The sequence below is a fragment of the Vicia villosa genome, linkage group LG1, assembly GCF_029867415.1.
Source record: "Vicia villosa cultivar HV-30 ecotype Madison, WI linkage group LG1, Vvil1.0, whole genome shotgun sequence".
Lineage (NCBI taxonomy): Eukaryota > Viridiplantae > Streptophyta > Magnoliopsida > Fabales > Fabaceae > Vicia > Vicia villosa.
This window is the reverse complement of record NC_081180.1, coordinates 31,619,432-31,643,217: the sequence shown is the minus strand read 5'-3', so window position 1 is coordinate 31,643,217 and position 23,786 is coordinate 31,619,432. Positions and strand designations below refer to the sequence as shown.

Sequence of the window (23,786 nt, the reverse complement as noted above, 5' to 3'; positions counted from 1 at the left end):
TTAAAAAACATGAAAATAAGAGGATTAAAAGTATATTTAGACATATTTTTTAAAATTTTGGATTTTATATTGTGTTTATATGATATAGATTGGTGTTTTTTTTTGGGTTGATTGTATTGTATGTGCCTGTTCAAAGTTTTTTTTCTCGTATATGAATTATGGATTGGATGTTGAAATATGAAATTTGGGTTTTTATTATTAATTTATGGAAAAAGTTAACATGTGCTCTTAGGGCACAAGTTAATAATCAATTTATAAAAATATTTTTTTGAAACATGTGCATTCAATATCTTGAAATTTTAAATATAACTTTATTATATTTAATTATATTAACTTTTTCTAATTAGAGTATTCTTAACATAAGGGTATTTGCTGTTCAGTTGAATCGGTTTTAAGGTAAAAAATCATCCGATTCAAAGATAAATTTACTTGCGGTTTGGTTCGATTTTGGATGATATGTTAAAAAAATCCGATCCAATTCAATCCAATTTAATACGGTTTAATTTAAATCGATTTTTGAATATCCAAATTACATATTATATTTTTATTAATATTATAAAAATACTAATAAATCATAAGTTTCACATAATATATAATATATATTATATTAAAGTTAATATTACAAAATAAAAAATAATAGTTAAAATAAATAAATAAAAACAATTTAATAAATAATATTAAAAAAATAATTATTATATAATAATAAATTCATGTAACATATTATACTAATAAAAAATGAATAAGTATAAAAATATATACATGCAGTTCGGTTCGGATCAATTTTAAAAAATCAATCCGAAATTCAATCCGAACCGTGCAATTTTCACAAAATAACATCCAAACATATTCAATAAATTTTGATTTTTTGTGATTTTCGATTTTTTTGAATCTATTTATAATTTTTATTTGGATTGGTTTAGATTTTAACACCCCTACCTTAATATGTGCCCCTTATTGTATCAACAACATATTTATTACTTTAAAAAATTAAAATTTTAACCATATATACAAAGCATTGAATTTTGATCCTTGTGGACTGGCATCCACGTGCACAGCGACAGAGGCTAAAATATTAGAAGAAACATTTTAGTGTGGTAAATTTGAACTTTCAATTTGACAAACAAATCCAATTCCAGACATTAACAATTTTAAAACTCAAGATCATAGGTACTACTCCCTTATTATAATAGTTTTACAAATTGTCTCTTACATTCATTATTTATTTTACCAAAATAACTTTGTATAATTCATCTTTTGTCATGTAAGAAGTAGAGAAAGAAGTGGAGTGATGGGACTAAATACTAATAAAGCAGGTGTAGATATAATAGAGTAGATTGAAACACTGAGAAGGCGAATCCAATTATTTAAGAATAATTAATCAAAATTTCTCCCCAAAACAAAGCCTATGCAAAGCCTTGATTTCCAAAGCATCAAAGGGGAATAAAAATAAGAAATTCATACTCTCAAGTTTCCAGAAAGTTGGAGTGCCTAAAAAATAATGGCTCATTTCCACCTCCTACTTGAAAGTGATACACAATTGCAAAATATTATGGAAATAAATTATATTTTTACTTGTTTTTAGTTTCCTTGTGTATGAATGAGTCATGGCATATCATTAGGGCTAAAAATTGATGTTGACCATGACACACCATTAACAATGATTTGGACCATCTTTACGAATCATGATGCAATCGGTTTATCAGTTGCTTTATAGTAAAGCATCTTCTGTACATAGAACATCATGTAACCCTGAGCAGCCCTCACAATGTTTTCATCAACTTGAGTAACCCAAGAATCGTCACACTTGTACCATTGATTGCTTAGTCGCAGATAAGTTACATAATGGCCAGCATCTAGCTTACCAGAGTGAGTGACGACAGCAAACAATTCAAACTCTGAACATAGATCGTTTGAAGCATCGGGCTCTTCTCCTTCAAAAGGAAATATTCGGTTACCAAACCGACGTCTTAAGATTGAGGATGAGAGATAAGGTGACATGTCCAGTGAAAATGGGAACTGTAGATAACGGTCCACCTTCCTTGACATTTTTCTAGTTGAAGAGTGCTCAAATCTTTTTATATGGAAGCAAGAAACAAGGGGTAGCTTCCTTATGGACATCTGCTTGAGAGTTTCCTGCTTCACCTGACACCGCTGACAGAAAAACTTTTGGTTTGACCCCAATTTCTCTGCTCTTGTAAATCTATCTAGGCACCCCGTCAAGGTAGACATCCCACGGTTTTGGCTGGAATCAGCCTCGCCATTGCCAGAATGACTGGAAGCTGAAGCAGCCATCTTAGTAGAACCACCTTGATTCGGTTCCAAGTCAAGTGAGATGTCTATGCATGGGTCATAAGTTGTTGATGTGAATCCACAGGCCATACACATAACATCTGATCGCAAAATACCAGAGAATACCCTGTGAGCAATACAACAATCACCACTGCCTGCACAGTCAATAAAATCGGATCACAAAATGTTATCTTCATGAAACACAAGCATGTGATAAGAGCACATCTAACATTGAAGATCTTGCACGTTTTAGCAAAAGGTAGCAAATAAGTTCATTATAAGATGAATTAAAAATAAAACAAAAGGTGGGCCATTCTATCAAAAATGAGGTTTTCAAGTGGAGGTGACAAGAATTATAATCGTACAGCCACTGTAGGAACCAAAAATGTTTAGGGCATTATCCATAATCCCTCTAGAATATGCAAGAGATCCGTCTAAAACACATATTATGGAAGGGTGAACTGATCTCGAACAAACAGGGTCCTAAATCTGGGCTTCTAATTGGGAATAAGGATGTGGAACTTGCAATGAAACCAGAGAGACAATAAATACTAAATTAGTCACACAAAAACACAACAGTACAAAAGATGTTGGTGTTTTATGCGGGATATAAAATATCAAGGACAAATCTTAGCCAGGGATTTAGAGAACTCGTTCTATTGCATTCATGGGGATTGAAAAACTAAGGCAACTTTCTTTCTAGGATAGACAAGCCTTGTATAATTACTGGAACCTAAAAATGGAAAAAAGATGGAGTTAACATTAGCATCTTTTGATCTAGAATCTCCTATATGGTGAGGTGAATAGGCTAAGGAAAAATTGACTTACTGAGACTGAGTGTAGGCGCTAACACCATCATCAAGATAGCACAGGTTGGGATTGAGAATTTGTGCTAATTGTTTGAGCAATGTCAACTCCTATGGCAACAAGCAAGAAACCTAAACCCTCACCCTGCATTTCAATGTTATGGTAACTATGTTATCTTAAAGAGTATTCAGAATCATTTTGAAAGTTTAAAATACCAAAACATTGAAGAAAGCAAGGCAACCACACTCTATTGACAACCTTCCATAGTTAGCATGTTTGCAACTATAATTATGCTAAGCTAATTCTTTGGCTTGACATATGTTGAAAAGGCTAGCAGAATAACCTCGTGCACCATCTAAAGGGTGTGTGTTCTTGACAATCCAATGCTACTACCGCCCAATATCAAAGATCATTATCATTTCCTATTACTTTTTAAGTTTCAAATTCTCTCATAACTATTAAACCATGCAATTAATTTTTGCCAATGAAACAAGCAACTGAGGTGGGCTAATGTAGATTTTGGTCATTGCAGAAGTCCTCTTAACATGACAATAGCACCATTTACCATTATTAAAAAATAAATGACACACATAGAAGTCATCCTATATTAATTTATTAATGACACCGTAACCATAACTTGAATACACTGAAACAAACATGTCTTAAAGAGCATAACAAAAAACACCAAAGATATCAGAGCTTCCACAAAGGTTATAATAAGACTACAGGCCAAACTTGAATAAAATACAACTTGTTTCAGCTAGAAATTCCTTTCATGCCATAAAATTGAATCAAAACCTTCTCTCTCCTAGCCAAATACAAAAACTAGCACAGGTCATACATGGAGCAATAAGCACTTCAAAGAAGGTGAAAACAATAAACTGGTGTGCGACTGTATTAGAATGCAGTACCTTCACTGTGTGTCTTACGCCTATCCTTGTCCACCTTTTCATGAATTCCATCAAGCATGGAAATGAAAAATTCATGAGCATCTTGTTGTTCATAGCTGGCAAGGTTGGACTTGGCAGCATGCTGCCACCAACTGAAACACAATAACAACAACTTAAAGAGCTAAACTTACAACAATTACCTGTGTTAAATTAAAAATTCATACTCCACCCCATCTATATAAAAACTCATAAACAAATTATAAAAAATAACACAACATTTACATGACAAGAAACCTCACAAAACTAAGCTCCACATCATATGCACCTGTACAAGAACTTCGCGGGGCTATAGGGAAGACGATCTCCAGAAAACATAGCGGAGAACATAGCATCCACATCGCAAGCTAAGCATATTCGCCCATTCGTTTTCCCATTGTTACCGCCACTTTTTTTCCTTGTTGCTACGGTAGAATCATCACCATCTGTATTACTATTCTTCTGGCAAAAGTACCGATTATGCTTATCACTCAGGAAGTAATTTCTCAACGGAGGCGTATGAAACAACGCCTGCAACACTGAATTCATAAAACAAGTGTTTCCCAGATTGTTCAGCCCTCGCAATCCACGTGGAAACTCTGGAAAAGAATCACCACCGTCAATCGGAGCAGAACAGCTTCCGATCAGAGCTCGTTCTCGCAGATCCGGTGTGGCAGGTCGATAATCCACTCGTCGTCTCTTCCTGAGATTCTCCGGATGCGGCGTAGGGATAGGGATCACCGTTGATTCACCGCCGCCGCCAAGTGTGGAAGCGACGGTCTGTGCGATCACAACAGCCGCATCGAAGTCGCGATCGTAAACTTGATCACGGCAAGCACAGCAGAAAAGCTCAGCACGGTCGATATCAATAGCGATCTGGTGACCGGGAGACATTAAAGCGGCATGCGCGGCAGCGTGGGAAGGAGCACCAGATGCAGAGGAGTGACACGACACGGCGGAGCAAGAAATACAAGCATAAAGGCGGGAAGAAGCATGGACACCACAAGCGGTGCAGTGAGGAGCTTCGTTGGGATTGCGGCGGAGGGAAGCACGGCCGCCGGGAGGCTTGATACGGAGGCAGTTGTGGAGGGAGAGGAATGGTTTGGTGGAAGTGGTGCGGAAGTCGGCCAAGTGGGGGCATGGCTGTGGCGAAATCTGACCGTTGATTTTGGAGGACATGACGGTGAGGTAATAATGTAAATGGATCGGATGGATGGATGGTTAGAGTTTAGGTTTCAATGACATAAAGGCGCTTGGATCGGAGAGGAGAATGAACGGCTGAGATTGGTGGAGGAAACGGAGATTGATCAGATTTGCGCTTCATTCGATATCGTGTTCAGCTGCTGCTAGCGGCTACTTTTACTCTTCCATCGCAACTTCGTGCCATATTTTTAATTGTTTGTACTACACGCTCGATCCCTAATTTAACAGTCACTTTTCGTATTTATGACATTTCACTTCTTTATTTGTAATGTTTTTTTTTTTTTGGTCCAGCTTGTTTGATGTCTACTATAAGTTATTTTTAAGCTTTTGTAAGAATGAATAATTTTCATACGAAATTTTTTCTCAAATTTCTAAAATACTCCTTATTTTTGGAGTTGTATATTTGGAGACATTTTTTTATTGACTTAATTATTATTTTAGTCTTTTTATTTTTTTTTGATTTATGAAATTGATCATTCTATTTTTAAATTTAAATCATTTTGGTCCTATTATTTTAGATTTAAACAATTTTAGTGCTCCTCTTCTACTTTTTCACTTAGAATTAACAATGTTTTCACATTTAAAATAAAAAATTACTTGAAAACATCACAAATCAAATATATAAATTAATTATTGAACTTTGTCGATAAAAATATAAATTAAAAAACAAAAAATCTTATCGATTTTCTTTGAAAAAATTTAAAAAGGGACTAAAAGTGTTTGAATTTAAAATAAGAAGATCAAAACTATTTGAATTTAAAATAGGAGAACTAATTTTGTGAATCATACAAAATATGGGAACAAAAACTGTAATTTAGTCTTTTTTATTTAATGTTGATTTGTTCCGTAAGTACATCTACGAAATTTTTATTTAACGTTGTATACTTTAGTCGAAGCTGTTTAAGCATGCAGGTGTCATAGTATGCTAGGTTGTTAGCATATGTCAAATTGGGTCAGTCTGTTAGCCCAATTGCTTAAGTTAGCTTAGTAGTCCATAAATAGACTATTTCTCTCAGGTTGTTGAGAGATCATAAATTATTGTTATTCACTTGTAATCTTTTAACTCTAATTGAGATAGTGAATACTAAAACAGTTATAACAAATCCTGATTTCTTCTTATTCTTTCTTCTCTCTTTTTCGTAAAGCTGAAAGGTTTCTTGTGTTTGTTCAAGAAACTCAATCTTTCTCATAGTTTTAATTTGTTCTTGACGGTGCTCATTACAACAAACTGGTGCAGTGAGAGTGAATGAGAGGACGCCTTCAACAAAGTATGAGATTGATAAATTCACCAGAGTGAATGATTTCAGTCTATGGTGCTTGAAGATACAAGTCTTTCTTATTCAACAGGGTTTGTTAGAAACATTGAAAGGATCAGAGAAGATGGATGGTGCCCTAACGAAGAAGGAAAAGATGATGATGATAGAGAAAGCTCACAACACCGTCGTATTGAGCCTTGGTGATAAGGTTCTTCGGCAGGCTTCAAAGGAGAAGACGACGACTGGTGTGTGGATGAAACTAAAAGACTTGTACATGACCAAATCGTTGGTCATTCACCTCTACCTGAAGCAAGCTATGTATTCATTTAAGATGAGTGAAGACAAAGTATTGACTAAACAACTTGATATCTTTAATAAGTTGATTTTTTATCTCGAGAATTACCATTGATGATGAAGATTAAGCGTTGTTGTTGTTGTGTGCTTTATCAAGATTTCATGCTCACTTCAAAGAAACTTTCTTGTATGGAAAGAGTCTCTGGCCTTTGAAGAGGTTCAATCAGCCTTGTACTCGAAGGATTTAAACGAAAGAAAGGAGTACAAACTATCATCCGTTGATGAAGGATTTTCCATAAAAGAAAAATTCTCGAAGAAGGATGGTAAGTTTGAAAAGAAGAAGGGTAAAGGTCCACATAAGTCTTATGGTGGTGGTGCTCCTGCTATTAGGTGTTACCACTGCAAGAATGAAGGTCATACCAGAAAAGTGTGTTCTTACATGTTCAAGAGTTATGTGATGGAAAGGACAATGGAAATGCAACCATTGTTCAAGATAATTATGAATTATCTGATTTACTAGTGGTTTCTAACAGAAATTCTAACAAGGAATAAATTATAGATTTAGGTTTCACTTGGTACATAACTCTAAACAAATATGCGTTTGAGGAATTATATCATGAAGATGGTGGATCAATGTTGCTGGAAACAAAAAGAGATTCATAGAAGGTCCTTTGTCCTGATACTCGTACTAGTACTAGTAGACTAGCAAAGCCCAGGCTCCCGAGTGTAGTTGGGAAGAGACAATCTACATACCCCTCAACATTCCCTCCTCAAACTTGGTGAAGGGAAACCTCAGTTTCAACCGAGTAAAGACGCACTCATAGAAGAGGATGAAGCACTTATGAAAAAATATGTGGATCCTCTTTCCAATATCAACATGTGATATCGTCCAGTTAGAGGGATAACCCACTTCAATGTGAGCTTCCTCCACTCTTTCACCAGAATTAAACAAGAGATCACCCCTACCAATTCGTGGTCCATCTAGCAGTACAGGTTAGTGTATGTTTGCTCCATTAAAACTGCATTTCCCCGTCAAACCATGTCCGCGTGTATGTCGTGAAAAATGTGATGTTGGTCGGATTCTACCTGCATCGGAACAACCTGCACCATGACATCAAGAATCTACATCATCAGTTATGGTTCCCGGATGGAACAACATCTTTCTAAACAGCTAAAAGTGGATATTTGTGGCTTCTTAGAGAATGAGAGGTTGCCAATAATCATTATTTAACTTCCCCTCATTCTTGGTCTTAGATCTTGAAGTTTTTCCTTTTAGAAAAAACCAAGCTCTTGTTTTAGCTCACCATGTACAACTATGTTCCTATTCTTGCCATGATGCATCAACATAACATGAGCACTTTAGTCTTGTGCATTTGTTATGGTTTGAAAGAAGATTTTTTTCTTCATTGTATCTAAGATTCTAACGACTCCAAAATCCTTTAGTGTCTTATTGATTTTTTTTAATGCATGGTTTTTTTTCATAACTTAGGATTGTAACAGGCTTACAAATGAAATGATAGATACTCAATCAAACCTCTTTACTTAGAAAATTTGATGGACATAGAGGAACATAAATTCTACTTGCATCTTCAAAAAAAAACCTCTCCTTATATCGCCTCACTTTTGTTGCTTGCAGCATATCAAACTCTTGCCCTCGTGTTTCAATAAAAATGCATCACATGAACACACATATGAAGCACACGTCAAATGAAACTCCCTCCACTTTCACTGCATTATCATCAATGTTGATGGAAGTTATCTTTAAACTCTCACAAAATTTGGTTATGACATAATTATCTATAACTCCTTTGGAACTTGGCAGAGTGGTTTTTCTAAACACATTTTAGGCTCATTAGACATTCTCCATACAAAGATTTATACCATTCATACGAGAATATCAATTGCCAAAGTCTATACAGAGCTTTATACCATTCATAGAGAATCTCAATTGCAAAAGATATAGGCATCATCGACATAGTTTGCTACATAAATTATTCCATTTGTATCACTTTTATCGAAACTCTTGTAAATATGGAATGCACCTAAGAGGGGGGGATAAATTATGTACTTTAAGATTTTTATGGTTTTTAGAGATAAGTGTTCTATTTTTATGGTTTATGGATAAGTTATTAAAGAGGTAAAATGCAGAACAATAAAGAACACGGAGGGATTATACTAGTTCCTCTCACAGTCCGAGAGTACGTCTAGTCCCCTTACAACATTTAAGAGATTTCAATATTGTTAGAACCTTGTGCAAGCCTAATCCTAATCTCTATACACAAGTTACTAACCAAACCACTAAGTCAAATCACCTTATGATTCAACCAAGTAGAAAAGAGAACAATCCTCTCTTATTCACTCTCTTGCTTCCAACAATCTTGGACGGCAAGGTATACACATAATTCTAAATTTTTACAAGAAGTTTGAATATGTAAGATGTTTATCAATTACTAGAATTGATCTTTTCTTTCAAGTAAACAATTCACAATATGTTATACAAGTGTTTTAAAGTAATGTTGAAACTTCGAATGATGCAATAATTGAACGCACAAAGTTTCACCCAAATGTTTATGACACAAAGCAATTGTTTGAAATTTGATTGAAAATAAGCTTGAATTGAAATGAAAGAGGTTAGTTTTCAAAATCTGAATCATATAGTATTTATACATGCATTATATCAATATGAAAGAGTATGATATCATAAATCAATACAATGATTGATGTATGAAATTTGAAATACGTTAGAATCAGATTTTTAGTCAAAAAGTGTCATTACTTCTGTGGTAGTCGGTTAACACATCATCGTAACCAGTTATAGTTGAAGCAATTCATAAAAATTTGAAATTTTTGAATGTGTAACCGATTAACCAAAAGGTGTAACCGGTTACACTGGATACTTTTCTAAAATAATGCAACCTTTTGTTTTTGTAACTGGTGTGAATTGTGGTTATTTTAATGTGTTGATACGACGGGTCCAAATGCCACAATTTATCAAAAACAGAATGTTTCAAACAATCAATTGGAGACATGTATCAATCGATTGGTTCTCATGAAAAATTGAAGAATAAAAATTAAATGCAAATGACATGATTAGGGGTGTTCGCGGTGCGGTTTGGGCGATTTTGACGAAAAAAATCATCCGAACGACAATAGAAAAAATCGTGCGGTTTGGTTCGGTTGATTTTTAGAAAAAAATCGAACCAAACCAAAACCAAACCAATGCGGTTTGGTTCGGTTAGTTTAGTTTTTTACAAATATTTTATTGAGTCATACATACACATATAGATGACAACATAACTTTGTATTTAGACATTCATACACTATCAAATAACAACAAAACTCGTCATATTTTGAAAACAACTTTTCATTTATATATGTAAAAATTAAATTAGACAAAAATTGCATAATAAACATAAAATAATAGCATAAAACAATATAAAAATTATTATAATGAAAAAAATAGAAGAGACGAAAGATTATTGAAGATGAAAAAGAAAAAAAGAAAAGAGTTGAGAGATAGAGAAGCTTGACTTCACAACTATTACAAAGTTTGACTCCTCCTCTAATGTGCAGCATTCTTGCCGTTGGTACTACAGAAACCTCCCTCCGTCACACGATAGGTGTCTTCTTTGAGATTTTGACGAAAGATTATTAAAGATGAAAAAAAAAAAAAAAAGAGTTGAGAGATAGAGAAGCTTGACTTCACAACTATTACAAAGTTTGACTCCTCCTCTAATGTGCATCATTCTTGTCGTTGGTACTTCAGAAACCTTCATCCTTTGAAGATTACTTTTAAAAAAAAAAATAAATACTCCCTCCGTCTCACAATAGGTGTCTTCTTTGAGATTTTCATACTTTTTTAAAAAATGATTAATTACGTTAATTTCAATGATAAAATAAGTCTTATTTACTAAAATAACTTTATTAATAATAGATAGTGGAGTACTTAAATGAATTACAATACAATAAATAAGCGTAAGTTAGTGGAAAGAAATAATAAATATTATATTGATATTCTAAATAAACAAATAATTTAAAACAAATAAAAATTGAAAATAAAACACCTATTATGAGACTTAGACTTAGACGGAGGGTAGCAAAATATATTTGTAGGAAGCAGGGAATTGAAGAGCTTGATTCAAGCATTAATGTATTAGAAAAAACTTCCCCTGATTGATAGAGAAAGCAACCAAAAAAAAAACACTCTCGGATGATAATAACTGGACAGAAGAACTTAAAATAGAAACAAAGTGAAATATCAATATACTAGTAACAATCATCATAATTGACATAAAATAAAGAACCACAGGTTTCCTCTCGAAGGTTGCTAATGTATCTTTTCTACTCACTAAGCTTAACAGAAATGCAACCCATGGAACCAATTTCCTACTAATATAATTCTCACTTCCTTTTCTTAGTTGGTGGCTGCTGGGGTGTATTATCATCTTCCTCTTCCTCGTCTTCATCCTCTTCATCCTCGCCATCTTCATCTTCTTCTTCATCACCATCGTCGCCATCATCATCACCATCATTGTCGTCATCACTTCCTCCTGCACCGTTCGCCTCGGGATCATCCTCGGGATCCCCTTCTTCTTCTTCGCCTTCAATGCCTGAGAAGTCTTCATCTTCTCCATCGTCGTCCTCATCTGGTACATCATCGTCATCGTCGTCATCCTCATCATCCTCTGTATCACTCTTGTTTTCTAAATATGCAGGTTTCCTCCCTGAAAGGTGTTCCAAAGGAAACCTGAAAAGGATTATCCATGCATCAGAATAATTAACAAACGTGTTAATACATTTAAATCAAAGGCGCATAGGTTTATTATTACCTTGAATCCATTGCTGCCAATTTTGGAGACACTAAACTGTTGAAATTAGCCAGCAGATATCCAATCTGGAAGAAAACAAACAGAAGTAAATAAAAAATATTTACCAAATTAGATGCAACAGAATACAAATACCAAGGATACAATATAGTATTAGTTTAATCTTATTATCAAATAGATATCTTAGACCAAATAAACCCATGGCTATGACATAGATGAGCACACTTATCATACAGCAGTTCATTGTTTGAACATAGTCAAAAAATGAAACAATAGGGAAATTATCACTTTCCAAATTTACAGTACAGATCTTGTCAATGGTTTCTCTAAAGGGTCAAATCCGGAAAAAGACAACAGAACCCTTGGACAACATAGTGACTAAAAGAAGCAAAAAGCAACAGCAATTGCTCTTTTTCAAAACACACAAGGAGGAGGAATGGAATAAGTGGAACACAGTTCTTATGAGTTCTGTTTTCTTTCATAGCATTACCGGCAAGAATTTCAAACTCAATAGTCAAGGTAAACTCTTGGAGCCTATTTAGACTTGCTTTTTAAAATATATAAATCAACAAAAACAACAACCAAATCTTATCCCACTAAGTGGAGCCAGCTACATGGATCAACTTCTGCCATAATGTTTTATCCATAACCGCTCTTATCCAAATCATTAATCTCAAGATCTTTCTTAATAACTTCTCTTATAATTTTTCTAAGTTTTCCTCTACCTCAAGTTGTTTGACTCTCCTTCATCTGGTCTACTCTCCTTACCACAAAATCTATAGGGTTTCTATCCACATAAGCCACCTAAGTTTATTGCTCACTATTAAATATTCCAACACATGAATAACTAGACCATATATATACTCATCAAATAATACAATACAGACCAAAATTTTACATTGCAAGGGAAAATCAATGCAGACTCATAACCTAGTGGTAAAATGAGCTTATCAATTTTATCAAAATTTACTTAAACTAGTAAGAGGTTACCCCAAAAAAAAGATTTTAGAATTGAGTTAACTTGTTCTAGTGATCTAAAATTGTAAACACATAAGAGTTTAAGAGTTAAATTGAGGTTTAACAACACTACTTAGGAGAACCCGTGATCTTCTTACATAATACAATCCCTTCTTAATCAACTAACAATTTCGTTTTACACAGCCAGAAAATCTAATCACAAAGAATGTTCCTTCACTAGCCAAAGAATGAACAATCATATACTATATTCATCGACTCCATAGCTAGCAGAAATAAAAACAAAGCATCTAATAATAGATTTACTCGCGAAACAAAGCACAGATACGCAAGCAACATAACGCATACACGGTACATGAATATAGGGTAAAGGGGCTAAAACTGTGAAACAATTTTACTCACATTCAATACAGTTTACATGAAACGCAATTGTAAAGAATCTTCACAGTAGATAGAAAGAAAAACAAGCAAACAGAACAATTCGCTTGTGTCACACAGCAAAGCACATAGTTCAAAGAAAGCAAAACAAAAACCCTAATTTCGAAACAGCTTACTGAGAGTTAACTGGATAAGATGAACAGTAAAACTAAAAAACAGTTGAATTAAAGAGAAGGTTTAGAGAGAGAAATACGAGAGCGAGAGATTGAGCAGCGGCGAGAAGAGTGTCGGCGGCCATAGCTTGGAGAAGTGATGGCAAGTCGACGACGGAGAGATGTGGAAGGTGAAATTCCGTTGCAACTGCCATTGCAGAGAGAGAGAGAGAGAGAGAGAGAGAGAGGAGTCAATAGGTTTAGTTGGTGTTGAGTTGAATTTGAGAGTAAACCCTGAACTCAACTCAAACTCGAGGACTCCACCGTTTAGGGTTTTTCCGAACTAACTTGCTATATTGCTTTTTCCACCCCCTATTTATTTACTTCCACCCACACCTCTTTTTATGTGTTAAATACAGATATTTACTAGTATATTCTTTTCGAGTGAACCAATCTATTAGATGACAGTGTAAAACTTTTTTACACTGTCAGTGCACTACCTTTAACCTCTATATTTTAATCTTAGAGGATGTTTGAATTTGTTTTTTTTATATATATAGTATGATAATTATTTATTAAAATGTTTCTATTTTAAATATTTTGAAAGAAATTAAATATTTTTTATATACAAACATTGTACTAAAGGTATAACATTTCTATAATATGGCTTTTTAAGTTTATTTATTGATTTATTTATGATTATCATAATATAAAGTAAATTATTAAAATTAAAAAATATTCTTAAAAGTGATACATATAATATTAATTGATTAGATCATAAAAAACACAAATTTTTAACTACACTTCAGAATTATTTTAAAAATAATTATATATGAAAATTTAATTTTTCGAAAATGATTTTTAATTAATGTGCTCATATTTATTTAACCGTTCCTTAAATTAATTTTTTGAATAAAATTAAGATCAATCTTTTATGTATTTTTACTTAAACAACATGATTGGAGGATTTTTTTAATGTAAATTAACCTCCATCCAAAATAAAAGGATACATTTTAAAATAGGTAAATATTGATGGAAAAATATAAGTAAATAAAACTGAACAATGAAATAAGTAAGATAAAACTTTTTTCCAGGAGTAAAATAAAACTTGAAGGTATAATGCACATTAAAATATATAATATTGAAAATAAATACAATGATGCTATAAATGATGCAATTCCATTGTAACTTCATGGACAATACAACAACTAAACATAACCAGCACCACCAGCATAAGGAAAGGTTGGGGTCATTGCTCAATTATGAATTCTACCTAGCTAGCAGTAGTAGAGAATTTTCAAAATAAAATATTCATAAGAGACAAGCAACAACATGCCCCTCAATAATCATTATATTTTTTTTATTGGTAGATCAATAATGTTGAAGTGTATTTTTGACAGCTTAATCTATAATTCAAGCAACTACATGTTTGCCACAAACAGTTCAACGGGTGATTACATTCATGAATTTCCTTTTTGCAAATGCCAACCACCATTTATTTGGAGTGCCATTAGGTCTGTATGCAACACTCAGTAATCTCCCGCTTGTTTCTTCCCTTATCTGCTTCAAATAATTTCTGAACAATTCTGCATTTGTTGAAATCATATAGATTACATATAAGAATTCATGTGTTCTACAAAAAATCAATTAAATTGCAATGCTGCATCAACCAGATTGAGCACCACAAAAATATTCAAAGATCAATGTAAGCCAACATGTGCAATACAGAGCAATTGCATCAAGAAGTCTTGTTAACAACCACATTAAATGGAGAATCAAATACTACAATGTACAGTTCAGTCAATGACAGATCATAAGCTCGAGAATAAATCAGTACAAATCCTCTCGACTTGACTCTACAGAAAGGCTCAAAGTAAAAAATATAAGAGGAAATAAGAAACCTTATATACTGGTAGAAGTACAATCTGAAAATTCATCTTACATGCAGAGAGGAATAGAACAAAGTTTTTATTTTGGCGAGCATTCACTTTTAAAGGGAAGTACATATTGTACTCTATTTTGCAAAGTATTTCTCACCCTCTATTTTTTCAGCTGAAATCCAAACAATCAATCCCCCTAAGAACAACATCAACAACAACAATCAAGTCGTATCCCATTAAATGGGGTCGGTCAGCTACATGGACTAAACTACGCCATAATGTTTTATGAAAAACTGTGTCTCTATCGAACTCATAAATCTCAAGATTTTTCCTAATAGTTTCTCTTACGGTTTTTCTATGTCTTTCTCTACCTCTAGTCGTTTGACTACCCACCATCTAATCTACTCTTCTTATCACTATGGAGTCTACAAATCTTCTCTCTACATGCACAAACCACCTAATCCTATTTTCCACCGTCTTTTCGACTATGGGTTTTACCCCAACGCTCTCTAATATTGTTATTTCTAATCTTATCTTGTTTAGTCTTGCCATACACCCAACGCAACATTTTCACCCCTACTACATTTATATTATTTTCATGTTGGTTCTTTACCGTCTCATACATTCCGTCTCATACAATATCGTCGGTCTTACAGCTCTCCGGTAGAATTTTCCTTTCAATTTGAGCAGTACTTTCGTGTCACATAAAACACTTGAGGCCCTCCTCCATTGCAACCACACAACTTAAATTTGATAGTTTATGTCTCCTTCTATTTCTCCATCGTTTTGTACCATGGATCCCAGATATTTAAACCGTGTAACTTGTAGTATGATATAATCTTCAGCTTTCACCTCTAAGTTAGAAACACATCCCCTTTTGCTAAGAACCAGTCCACCTAAGAACCACTGCAAAATTTACAACATCCTGATTGTGTAGCCCAATTAGAAGTTGGAAATTATTTAAGAAAAGCCTCTCTCTTTCTGAAGAAAAGATTCAAAACTTGAGTACTTAATTAGGTGTCTCATGACCAATACCAATCCAACAACATTTGGTACTAACACCATTCCATGTCTTTAATCTCGAGCTTATGAAATCCCTATCTAACTTCATCCTCGTGCTATGCTTCATATCCTTATTTTCATAAAACAAAAAAGGCAGCAAACATACAATTGTCATCTACTTTCTGTCTTGACATGCTCGCGGGTGTCAACCCAAGCAGCCAATGATACAGTGCATTATAATTCAAACAAAAGCCAGACAACGAGGCATAGACACTCACCCACACATTTGGTGACATTAGTTTAAAGTAATATTAAGGTGGCAAATGTAAAGATTTTATCAAATCATCCATAAGAATTTGAATAGAAAAAAATCGATGTTCTACTCCCTATAGACAATTTTTTTGTCTTAACCCTCTAGTTCTCAAGGAAAATGGACCTCACGATCTAGAGTTTGACGCCTGACCAAGAACGGTTCAGTCAGTATAATAGTATTCGAACTCAGGTTCTCCCGATTCCCGAACGATTCACACTTAATTGAACCTCATTAACCTCTTGATCCGAGTCGCCTAGTTTACTTCTAAGACAATTGAAACTACTTATTAAAATACTGATAATCCAATAAAGCATAACTCATCACAACATTGGATGATTAATTAAACTAAGCATATGCATATCTAACCATGAAAGTAGCAAGGTAAAGGAACATTAACCTGCTTCTTTATTTGATTGAGGAATGACAAAAAGACCCGGAAAAGGAAAACCAGACTCTCCAGGTACAGGAACATTTTCAAGACCCAAGTTAATAATCGCTTTGGTTCCTTCAGCCAAAGTTCTACAACCTTCAAGTCTCTTGAGAGCAACATTAATGTAAAAAGTCAAGTATATAAGAAGCTTATCAGCAGGACTCTTGATGTCAAAGTTTCTGAAGAATACATTGGCTCTGAAGAATGTGATAGCTTCATCCACAATATCAGTTCTATCTACCATTCATGACACACAACAAAAATCAGTTCTATCTCAAATTCTGAAAAACACAGCAATAACAAAAAACAACGAATTGAAAGAGAAAGAGAAAAAGGCAAACCTTGATCGGAAACAGGAGCGGGACCCTTAATGTGGCTTTTTAATGGAAGAAGAGGGCATCCACAAGCTCTGCTCACTCCTTCATCGTCGACGAAACTAGAGTGGTAAACCTGAAAACAAAAATTGGGATTCAAAAAATTGGGGATTGTGGATTATGAATAAGAATGGATTGAGTTGAATTCACGTACCATGTGTCTATGTGGTGATGGTAACTACAGGGTTTGGTAAGAAAATTCAATTGAAACCCTAGTTTGTTTCTGGAAATTTGAAAGAAGAATCGAAGCGCGTAAATATGTGATTGTTGGTGATTTTGATTTGATAAGAGAAATAGCGAAGGTGGAAGTAAAGTGATGAATGGAATGAATGAAATTGGGATGGTGAAGATGTTACTTGACAAAATGGGATCTGGGAATAGTAATTTATTTATTAAATTATTACATTTTAGGGCTATTGATGTAGTAAAATAAAGACAAAAACTAGTGTGTATACGCGTGCGCGAGGCACCGGACAAAATTTTTGGAATTAAAATCCGTCTTTATTAGTAGTAGTATATAGAAAAATATTTTTATCAATAATACATTTTGATTCGTTTATAAAAAATCTTTATTATTTGAAAATTTAATTTCTTTAACTTTATTCTTATAATTTATTATAAATAATTTTTTAATTTTTAAATTATAATATTAATTTAAAAATAATAGAATTTGTTTTGATATTTTTGTAAGTTACCAAAAAAAAAAATTAAATATATAATATCAATTTAGAATGATCTAATGTCATTAAATATAAGTTCACACTATTTATTATTTTGTATTGAAGCTAACCTATAGAAAATTAGAAATACTGATACATAAGTTAATAAAACATGTTGTTTTCTATATGAAAAAAAGCATTAAATAAATAAAAAAAAATGCATGACTGTTTTTCTTTTTGGCCAAAGCACGCCTAAAAATAAATAAAATTATCTTTTTGATAGATTTTAAACACACATAAATTACATACTAAAAAAAATGTAATAGAATGCACCAGAACATTAATGTTTCTTTCTCTCATTTTAGAGTTTCTTTTACAACCAGGAGAACATTCTCACCATTAATCCATGAGAAAGTAATTTTCTTAAAAAAATCAAATAAAACTCTTGTGAAAATTATAAAAGCAAATGCCCACAAAATTGACTCATTCAAATTACTAACCAAATTTCAAACAGCCTTTTACGCAACATTCATACCTTTATTATTATTACAAAAGAAAAATCAACACAAAAAAAAATAGCAAGATGAATAGTAAACAATATACTCAAAATCATATATAAGACTAACAATACCAACACCACAAAAAAATAGGTAAATATGAACCGAACGTATTACGAAAAGAAGAGTTGTCGTGTGATAGCTACAAAATCGGTGTTGGTGTTGAAGTTTGACAGAGAACCACGATTTTGGTTTGGAAGTTGTGGTGTGCTCACACTTGAAGCGTCTTCACGGTTTTGGAGCTACAAATCATTGGATCCAATGGAGGCAAATCCAAAGAGTAGTTCAAGATTTATCTGTGAAGTCAACCCATTCATCTATTGCAACACCTTTGCTATAAGGTGAGGAAGATCTGGTATTAAATAGCATGTGGTTATATTATCCATCAACCAAAGACAATATTCCTATTTCCTAACTTGTCATCTAGTCTTTACAATTCCTATTTCCTTCCTAACAGTAAGTGAAATTTGAAAATATTCATCAAAGTAAACAGAAGCATTTTTGTAAAATCTGTATCAAAACATAAATCCATCAAAGTTTGTATGATTAAAATACAAATCACAAATAGAAATAAAAATATGTAAAAATATTTAGTCAAAAATATTGAAAATCATAGTAACTTACTTCTTTGCGGTGAACTCTTACCACAATCTTCCATATTTATTGTCGTCCGTTAATGTCGTTAATAAAATCAAACAATTTGGTCATGAGAATATTTAAGGCACGGAACAAACCTCTAAGAAATCAAGCTTGTCCAAGAAGGACCTAATGTAGGAAATGACTTTAGACCTAGTCTTGAATATTACTTGAACCTCTAGATTCATCATCAAATCCAAATGTTGTAACCGAATCTAGTTTCCTATAAGAAAAGATGATTAATAGAAAAAATTAAAATATTATCAGTATATAAAATATATTATGATAGAAAGAGAATAGAAGATCAAAATACTTGCCCAACAGTACAAATGTTATAAGCATGACATTGGTTTCAGAGTATGTTTTAGACCAAAATTCAGTAAGAACACCATATAGAAGAGCACAAACAGAATAAACATATGATGTTGAAGTTATCTGAATAGTTGGTCTCTTTGAAGGGTCTCTTAAATATTTGTTATGATAGTAAACATACCAGTTTTGCAATTTCTTCTTCTGTTCAACTATTGATGCAAGCGCGATTGCATTATAAACAACCTATCAATAATTCAGAAGAAATATCCAATCACATGTTAAACCACAAAAAATCACAAAATAGTGATAGTTCAAGATTCAAAAGAATACAAACTATCAATATAATGCTTGATCTCAAATGTTAATTTGAAATCAGATGGTTGAGATTAGAATCTACATGATGCAGTGACATTCATGTTCATATAAATCACAACGACATTGTTCGAAGGATAGTTTCCCTAACACATAAGTTTCTCAGATTCCATCTTCACATGAGTGAATGTGATGAATTGAAAATTGATTCCAACACTTCCCAATTGCAATTTTTAAAAACATCTAATTTACTTATAGTAAATACAAAGAATTTACTATAACATAATTGACATTGATGGCTACTTGAAGCTACTTAGAGGAATAAGATTTACCAGCCAAAATCACCAACTATAGAAGCAAAGCTGCTTCCCAATCCAACGACACGGTTCAAATGCGAAGTATCAAATACATCCCTTTAAGAAAACATGACAAATATAATGTGAAGTATAAAATATCCCTTTAAGAAAACATGACAAAATGCATATTTTGTAAAATAACACAGCAAATTGATCAATGCTATTGTATAATTTCGTACATCTTCTTAATATTTCCATGGTATATGCAGCAAAAACTTATTTAATCAAAGTGCTAAAAAGCTATAGAAAGGTGCCAACTGCAAGTACATTTTCCAGAACTCCTTTGCCACCAAAAAACCATGACCAAGAGAACTATATGGTACAATTCCAATACCAATCTCTCTGTATCAGCCAAAACTATAAATAAGCAAAGTCTCATTTAACACAAACAGACCCAAGAACTACTGGTTCAAACTTGGAGAGGAACTCAAACTAACCTACAGAGAGGAACTATATCGTTCACAATATCGTGAGTCCAAAGAGACCACTTTCTTTGTACAACTGTGATGGGATGAACAACATGTGATCTCCTTATCGTATACGGGCTAGCTTCAGGTAGGCCAATATACTTCACTTTTCCCTCTTCCACCAGTTTCTTAAGTTCACCAACGTATAACCGAACAAACATGTTAACAATGAATCTAGTCATATAACGCAGCATAGGAAGAATGATTAATTTTATCCTCAATAGGCACAGATTTGTCAACTCGGTGTTGATAATAGAGATCAATGTACTCAACATCAAGACGTTTCAAGCTAGCTTCGCAACATGAGCGCACATACTCGGGGGAACCCTTGAAGCTGACACCAGTGAAACCAGGACCATCTCCTTTAGATATACCAAATTTTATAGCTAGTTGGATCTTTTCTCTAGACAACTGCTTCAAAGCCTAGTCAACAAAATCAAGTTATCATAAAGTGAATAAGAAACATGTTGAACATATGGTATCAGTTCCATAAACATCATTCGTATAAAAAAAGTGATTCCTTGACAGAATGCATAGTGAATAACGGAAATTCCATCTTGTTCAAAAAGAGGACCATTATAGGCATCACTGAGTCCCATACAACCGAATCCTAGTTTTGAAATCTAAATTAATTAGTATAGTATAGTATAGTATAGTATAGAGAGAAGAAACAATACTATATGAATGATACCTAGAAGCCTTGGGTTCTAAGGAGGACATGAGGAATGAGCTCAGTTTGAGTTGTTACGACCATTTTGTTTGAAGAATGATTACAGTCTCAGTTCTAATATGCAGCATACATATATGCAGTGCCAACCTCAACACTCTCAGCTTCCATTTTGCAAGGTTCCTATGAATCAGATAAAAAAAATATCACTCAATATAAGATTCAAAACAATAAAGATAATATTTTTGGAAAAGTAGCACGCCTATAATCCATGATTTTGATTTTAGGGTTTCAACAGGGGGAAAGCAATGATGAGACAGATATGGTCACAAAAATTCTAGAATCACGACAACAAAAGAAAGAAGAGAAGTCGAAAGAAAGAGATGGGAAGAGGGAATAAGGAAGATGAAGAATAAAAAAAAGATCGAGAGAGAGAAAGATAGAAAGGGTGAGAGGAGGGTTAACATTGGATTTGAGTTGGGAAATCAAAAGTTTTCTTGGAAACAAATGAAACATTTAATAGTTGTACAATATAAAAGGAAAAGTTAAACCGTCTGCCAATTTTTTTTTTTACTCTTTATCAATAATATTAGTAAATTTAAAGAAACACTAAAAAAATTAAATAATATTATAAGCATTGTTAATTATAGAAACATTTCTTAAAATAGCTAATATATAAATAGAATAGACTCTCAAAATTTGACAAATGGCAAACTTGCCATAAAAGTCCTTTTGCTTTATTATATTTTATGATATACCAAGATTCTATTTTAACTCTTTTATGTTAACTAGTGTGTGTACGATTAATCTTTTTCATAAATTATGTTTAAAAAAAGTTGAAGTGACAATAATGATATTGATGTGTCACTTAACATAGATTAAAGACTATCATTGAATTATATATTAAAATTTTCAAAAAAAATTTAGTGCATAAAAGTATTTTTAAATTAATTAAAATGCACACAAAAAGAAGAAATTAAAGAAAATTAGTAAAACGAAAAATAAAATTTTCAGAAAATTACACAAAGTGTAAAATGAGAAGAATTATTTTTAAGAATTTTTTCATAATTTTTAGACCAAAAACAAATTTAATATAAATTTTAGAAGTTAAAAACGAATTAAAATAAAATTAATGGAACAAAATAAAGCAATAAAAGGTCAAGGGTGTATACATTAGTTAACATAAAGAAACAAATTGTAGCGAAAATAATATAAAGGATCACCTTGTTATAACAAAATAACTTAAAGAGCTTTTTGAGTATAATTTTGCCTAAAATAAACTAGCGGGATGGGTATTTCATAACGGAATAGAGAGATTTTGTCATTCCGTCCAAATTTGAGGGTATAAAAAATGATGGAAAGTGATGGAATGAGATGGAATGTGCATTTCATTCGGTTCCGCTCCATTTCATTCGTTTTAATCAATCCGAACAATGAAACATAAATTTATACTATTCCGTTCAGTTTCATTCCTCTTCATTGCGTCAATCCAAACATACGCTGGAGTTATCTTGGTTAATTTATAAAGTAAAAAATTATTTATACTCCTTCCACTTTATATTATATTAGGCGTCACTTTTAAATTTTTGCTATTTTTTAAGATAATAAATGGACAACAGATGAAGTGTTGATTTTACTAATAAAATAAAATTGTGTATATAAAAATATCTTTATTAATATTGATTTTTTTTTTGTTGAAAAGGGAGGGGGCTAAGCCCAAAAAGACAAGAAATTAGTTCCTATAGCATTAGAATTCACTAAGTGCCTAAGGAAACCTGGGGTATATTCTCCAAATATCACGAAATTCCCACTCGTGGCTCCAAACTTAGTTAAAGCATTCACCCAAGGTTTGCTTCTTTAAAGATGTGATTCATCTTCACCTCTTCAAATGTCTCCACAACCCGCAAAATTTGCTTAATCAGGAAAAACAATACATGTTCGTTGCTTTATTTGATTTGAGCGTTTCGATGAAAATAGTTGAATCCACATTCAACTCCACTTTCGAAAACCCCAAATCTTTCATAATTGAAAGACCTTCAAGAATTTCCCAAAGCTCCGCTCTAGCCACACTACAGTTTCTTGAATACTTGTAAAAACATCCCCTATACTCTCCAAGCATGCCTCTGATTATGCCTCCACAACCTAAAATCCTACCATCCTTACACGCTCCATCCGTGTTTAGTCTTACCCACTCTCTCTCCTAAGGTTTCCAACTAACCATGATCGACTGACTCTCCTGATTAGAAACTATCATATTGTTTTGTGTGACTTTATCATAAACGTCCCTTCTACTTTAAACATGCACTCTCAGATAGGGAGGCCTATTGTAATTAACATCATGATTCTCCTTGTTCCTCCAAAGCCAATTATTATGGCAATCAATCGCCCAATAACTGGTCCAAGTATGGTTCATACTCAGATTAAGGTCTATCCACTCTACTAAGTCCAAGGAAAAGAAATTTGTTTTAATTCTCTCAAGTACCTTGTGAACCTAAACTTCCTTAGCTCTGTGACAATCTCCTAAAGCATGCAAGGTAGTTTCGTTGACCCCTCCACTAATTTTATAATCAACCCCACCGAGCCTTTTAATATTTTTAATGTAAATGTTTAGAAGACGATCATGGCACGATAAACAAATGAAGAAATAAATCCTCTCTTAGACTTTCAACCGCCAAATCCTATTCCAACACAAATCGCACCTAACATTTCCATGCA

At 33.1% G+C, this 23,786-nt stretch overlaps 4 protein-coding genes across 9 annotated transcripts; all 4 read right to left on the bottom strand.

Annotated features, from left to right (window-relative positions):
- Positions 1-1,318: 1,318 nt before the first annotated feature.
- Positions 1,319-5,460, bottom strand: LOC131633133 (ubiquitin C-terminal hydrolase 22-like). The gene is made up of 3 exons (XM_058903850.1): positions 4,312-5,460; positions 4,008-4,138; positions 1,319-2,444 (listed from the first exon to the last, which is right to left on the bottom strand). Exons 1-3 carry the CDS (start codon positions 5,199-5,201, stop codon positions 1,681-1,683), a joined length of 1,785 nt encoding a protein of 594 aa, XP_058759833.1. The 5' UTR covers positions 5,202-5,460; the 3' UTR covers positions 1,319-1,680.
- Positions 5,461-10,986: 5,526 nt separating this feature from the next.
- LOC131603863 (uncharacterized) lies at positions 10,987-13,466 on the bottom strand. The gene is made up of 3 exons (XM_058876307.1): positions 13,208-13,466; positions 11,605-11,669; positions 10,987-11,522 (listed from the first exon to the last, which is right to left on the bottom strand). Exons 1-3 carry the CDS (start codon positions 13,319-13,321, stop codon positions 11,177-11,179), a joined length of 525 nt encoding a protein of 174 aa, XP_058732290.1. The 5' UTR covers positions 13,322-13,466; the 3' UTR covers positions 10,987-11,176.
- Positions 13,467-14,258: 792 nt separating this feature from the next.
- On the bottom strand, positions 14,259-17,492 carry LOC131633109 (actin-related protein 2/3 complex subunit 3). The gene is made up of 4 exons (XM_058903823.1): positions 17,260-17,492; positions 17,073-17,181; positions 16,699-16,968; positions 14,259-14,692 (listed from the first exon to the last, which is right to left on the bottom strand). Exons 1-4 carry the CDS (start codon positions 17,260-17,262, stop codon positions 14,550-14,552), a joined length of 525 nt encoding a protein of 174 aa, XP_058759806.1. The 5' UTR covers positions 17,263-17,492; the 3' UTR covers positions 14,259-14,549.
- Positions 17,493-18,355: 863 nt separating this feature from the next.
- LOC131633118 (probable aldo-keto reductase 1) lies at positions 18,356-21,621 on the bottom strand. 6 transcript variants are annotated; one of them, XR_009293227.1, is made up of 6 exons: positions 21,096-21,621; positions 20,117-20,827; positions 19,914-19,994; positions 19,451-19,512; positions 19,056-19,180; positions 18,356-18,673 (listed from the first exon to the last, which is right to left on the bottom strand). XR_009293227.1 is itself a non-coding variant. In XM_058903832.1 (4 exons), the coding sequence occupies exons 2-4, from the start codon at positions 20,677-20,679 to the stop codon at positions 19,479-19,481; spliced, it is 420 nt and encodes a 139-aa protein (XP_058759815.1). In that variant the 5' UTR covers positions 20,680-20,827; positions 21,096-21,621; the 3' UTR covers positions 19,193-19,478. The 6 variants fall into 6 exon arrangements, 1 of the variants encoding a protein (XP_058759815.1); XR_009293232.1 differs by having other exon boundaries at positions 18,356-19,180; positions 20,117-20,279; positions 20,375-20,827; XR_009293228.1 differs by having other exon boundaries at positions 18,356-19,180; positions 20,117-21,014.
- Between the last annotated feature and the right edge of the window lie 2,165 nt (positions 21,622-23,786).

Excerpts from the sequence above, each read along its gene's own strand:
- LOC131633133 (XM_058903850.1), bottom strand. The coding sequence starts at position 5,201 with ATGTCCTCCAAAATCAACGGTCAGATTTCGCCACAGCCATGCCCCCAC. Across the intron at positions 4,139-4,311 it reads CCCGCGAAGTTCTTGTACAG|TTGGTGGCAGCATGCTGCCA; the intron begins GTGCATATGATG and ends ATTGTGTTTCAG. Across the intron at positions 2,445-4,007 it reads GCGTAAGACACACAGTGAAG|GCAGTGGTGATTGTTGTATT; the intron begins GTACTGCATTCT and ends TTGACTGTGCAG.
- LOC131603863 (XM_058876307.1), bottom strand. The coding sequence starts at position 13,321 with ATGGCAGTTGCAACGGAATTTCACCTTCCACATCTCTCCGTCGTCGAC. Across the intron at positions 11,670-13,207 it reads CTGCTCAATCTCTCGCTCTC|ATTGGATATCTGCTGGCTAA; the intron begins GTATTTCTCTCT and ends GTTTTCTTCCAG. Across the intron at positions 11,523-11,604 it reads TTGGCAGCAATGGATTCAAG|GTTTCCTTTGGAACACCTTT; the intron begins GTAATAATAAAC and ends AATCCTTTTCAG.
- LOC131633109 (XM_058903823.1), bottom strand. Across the intron at positions 16,969-17,072 it reads CGCTCCTGTTTCCGATCAAG|ATAGAACTGATATTGTGGAT; the intron begins GTTTGCCTTTTT and ends CATGAATGGTAG. Across the intron at positions 14,693-16,698 it reads TCAATCAAATAAAGAAGCAG|AATTGTTCAGAAATTATTTG; the intron begins GTTAATGTTCCT and ends CAACAAATGCAG.
- LOC131633118 (XM_058903832.1), bottom strand. The coding sequence starts at position 20,679 with ATGTTGAGTACATTGATCTCTATTATCAACACCGAGTTGACAAATCTG. Across the intron at positions 19,995-20,374 it reads GATATAGTTCCTCTCTGTAG|GGATGTATTTGATACTTCGC; the intron begins GTTAGTTTGAGT and ends GTTTTCTTAAAG. Across the intron at positions 19,513-19,913 it reads ATAGTTGGTGATTTTGGCTG|GTTGTTTATAATGCAATCGC; the intron begins GTAAATCTTATT and ends AATTATTGATAG.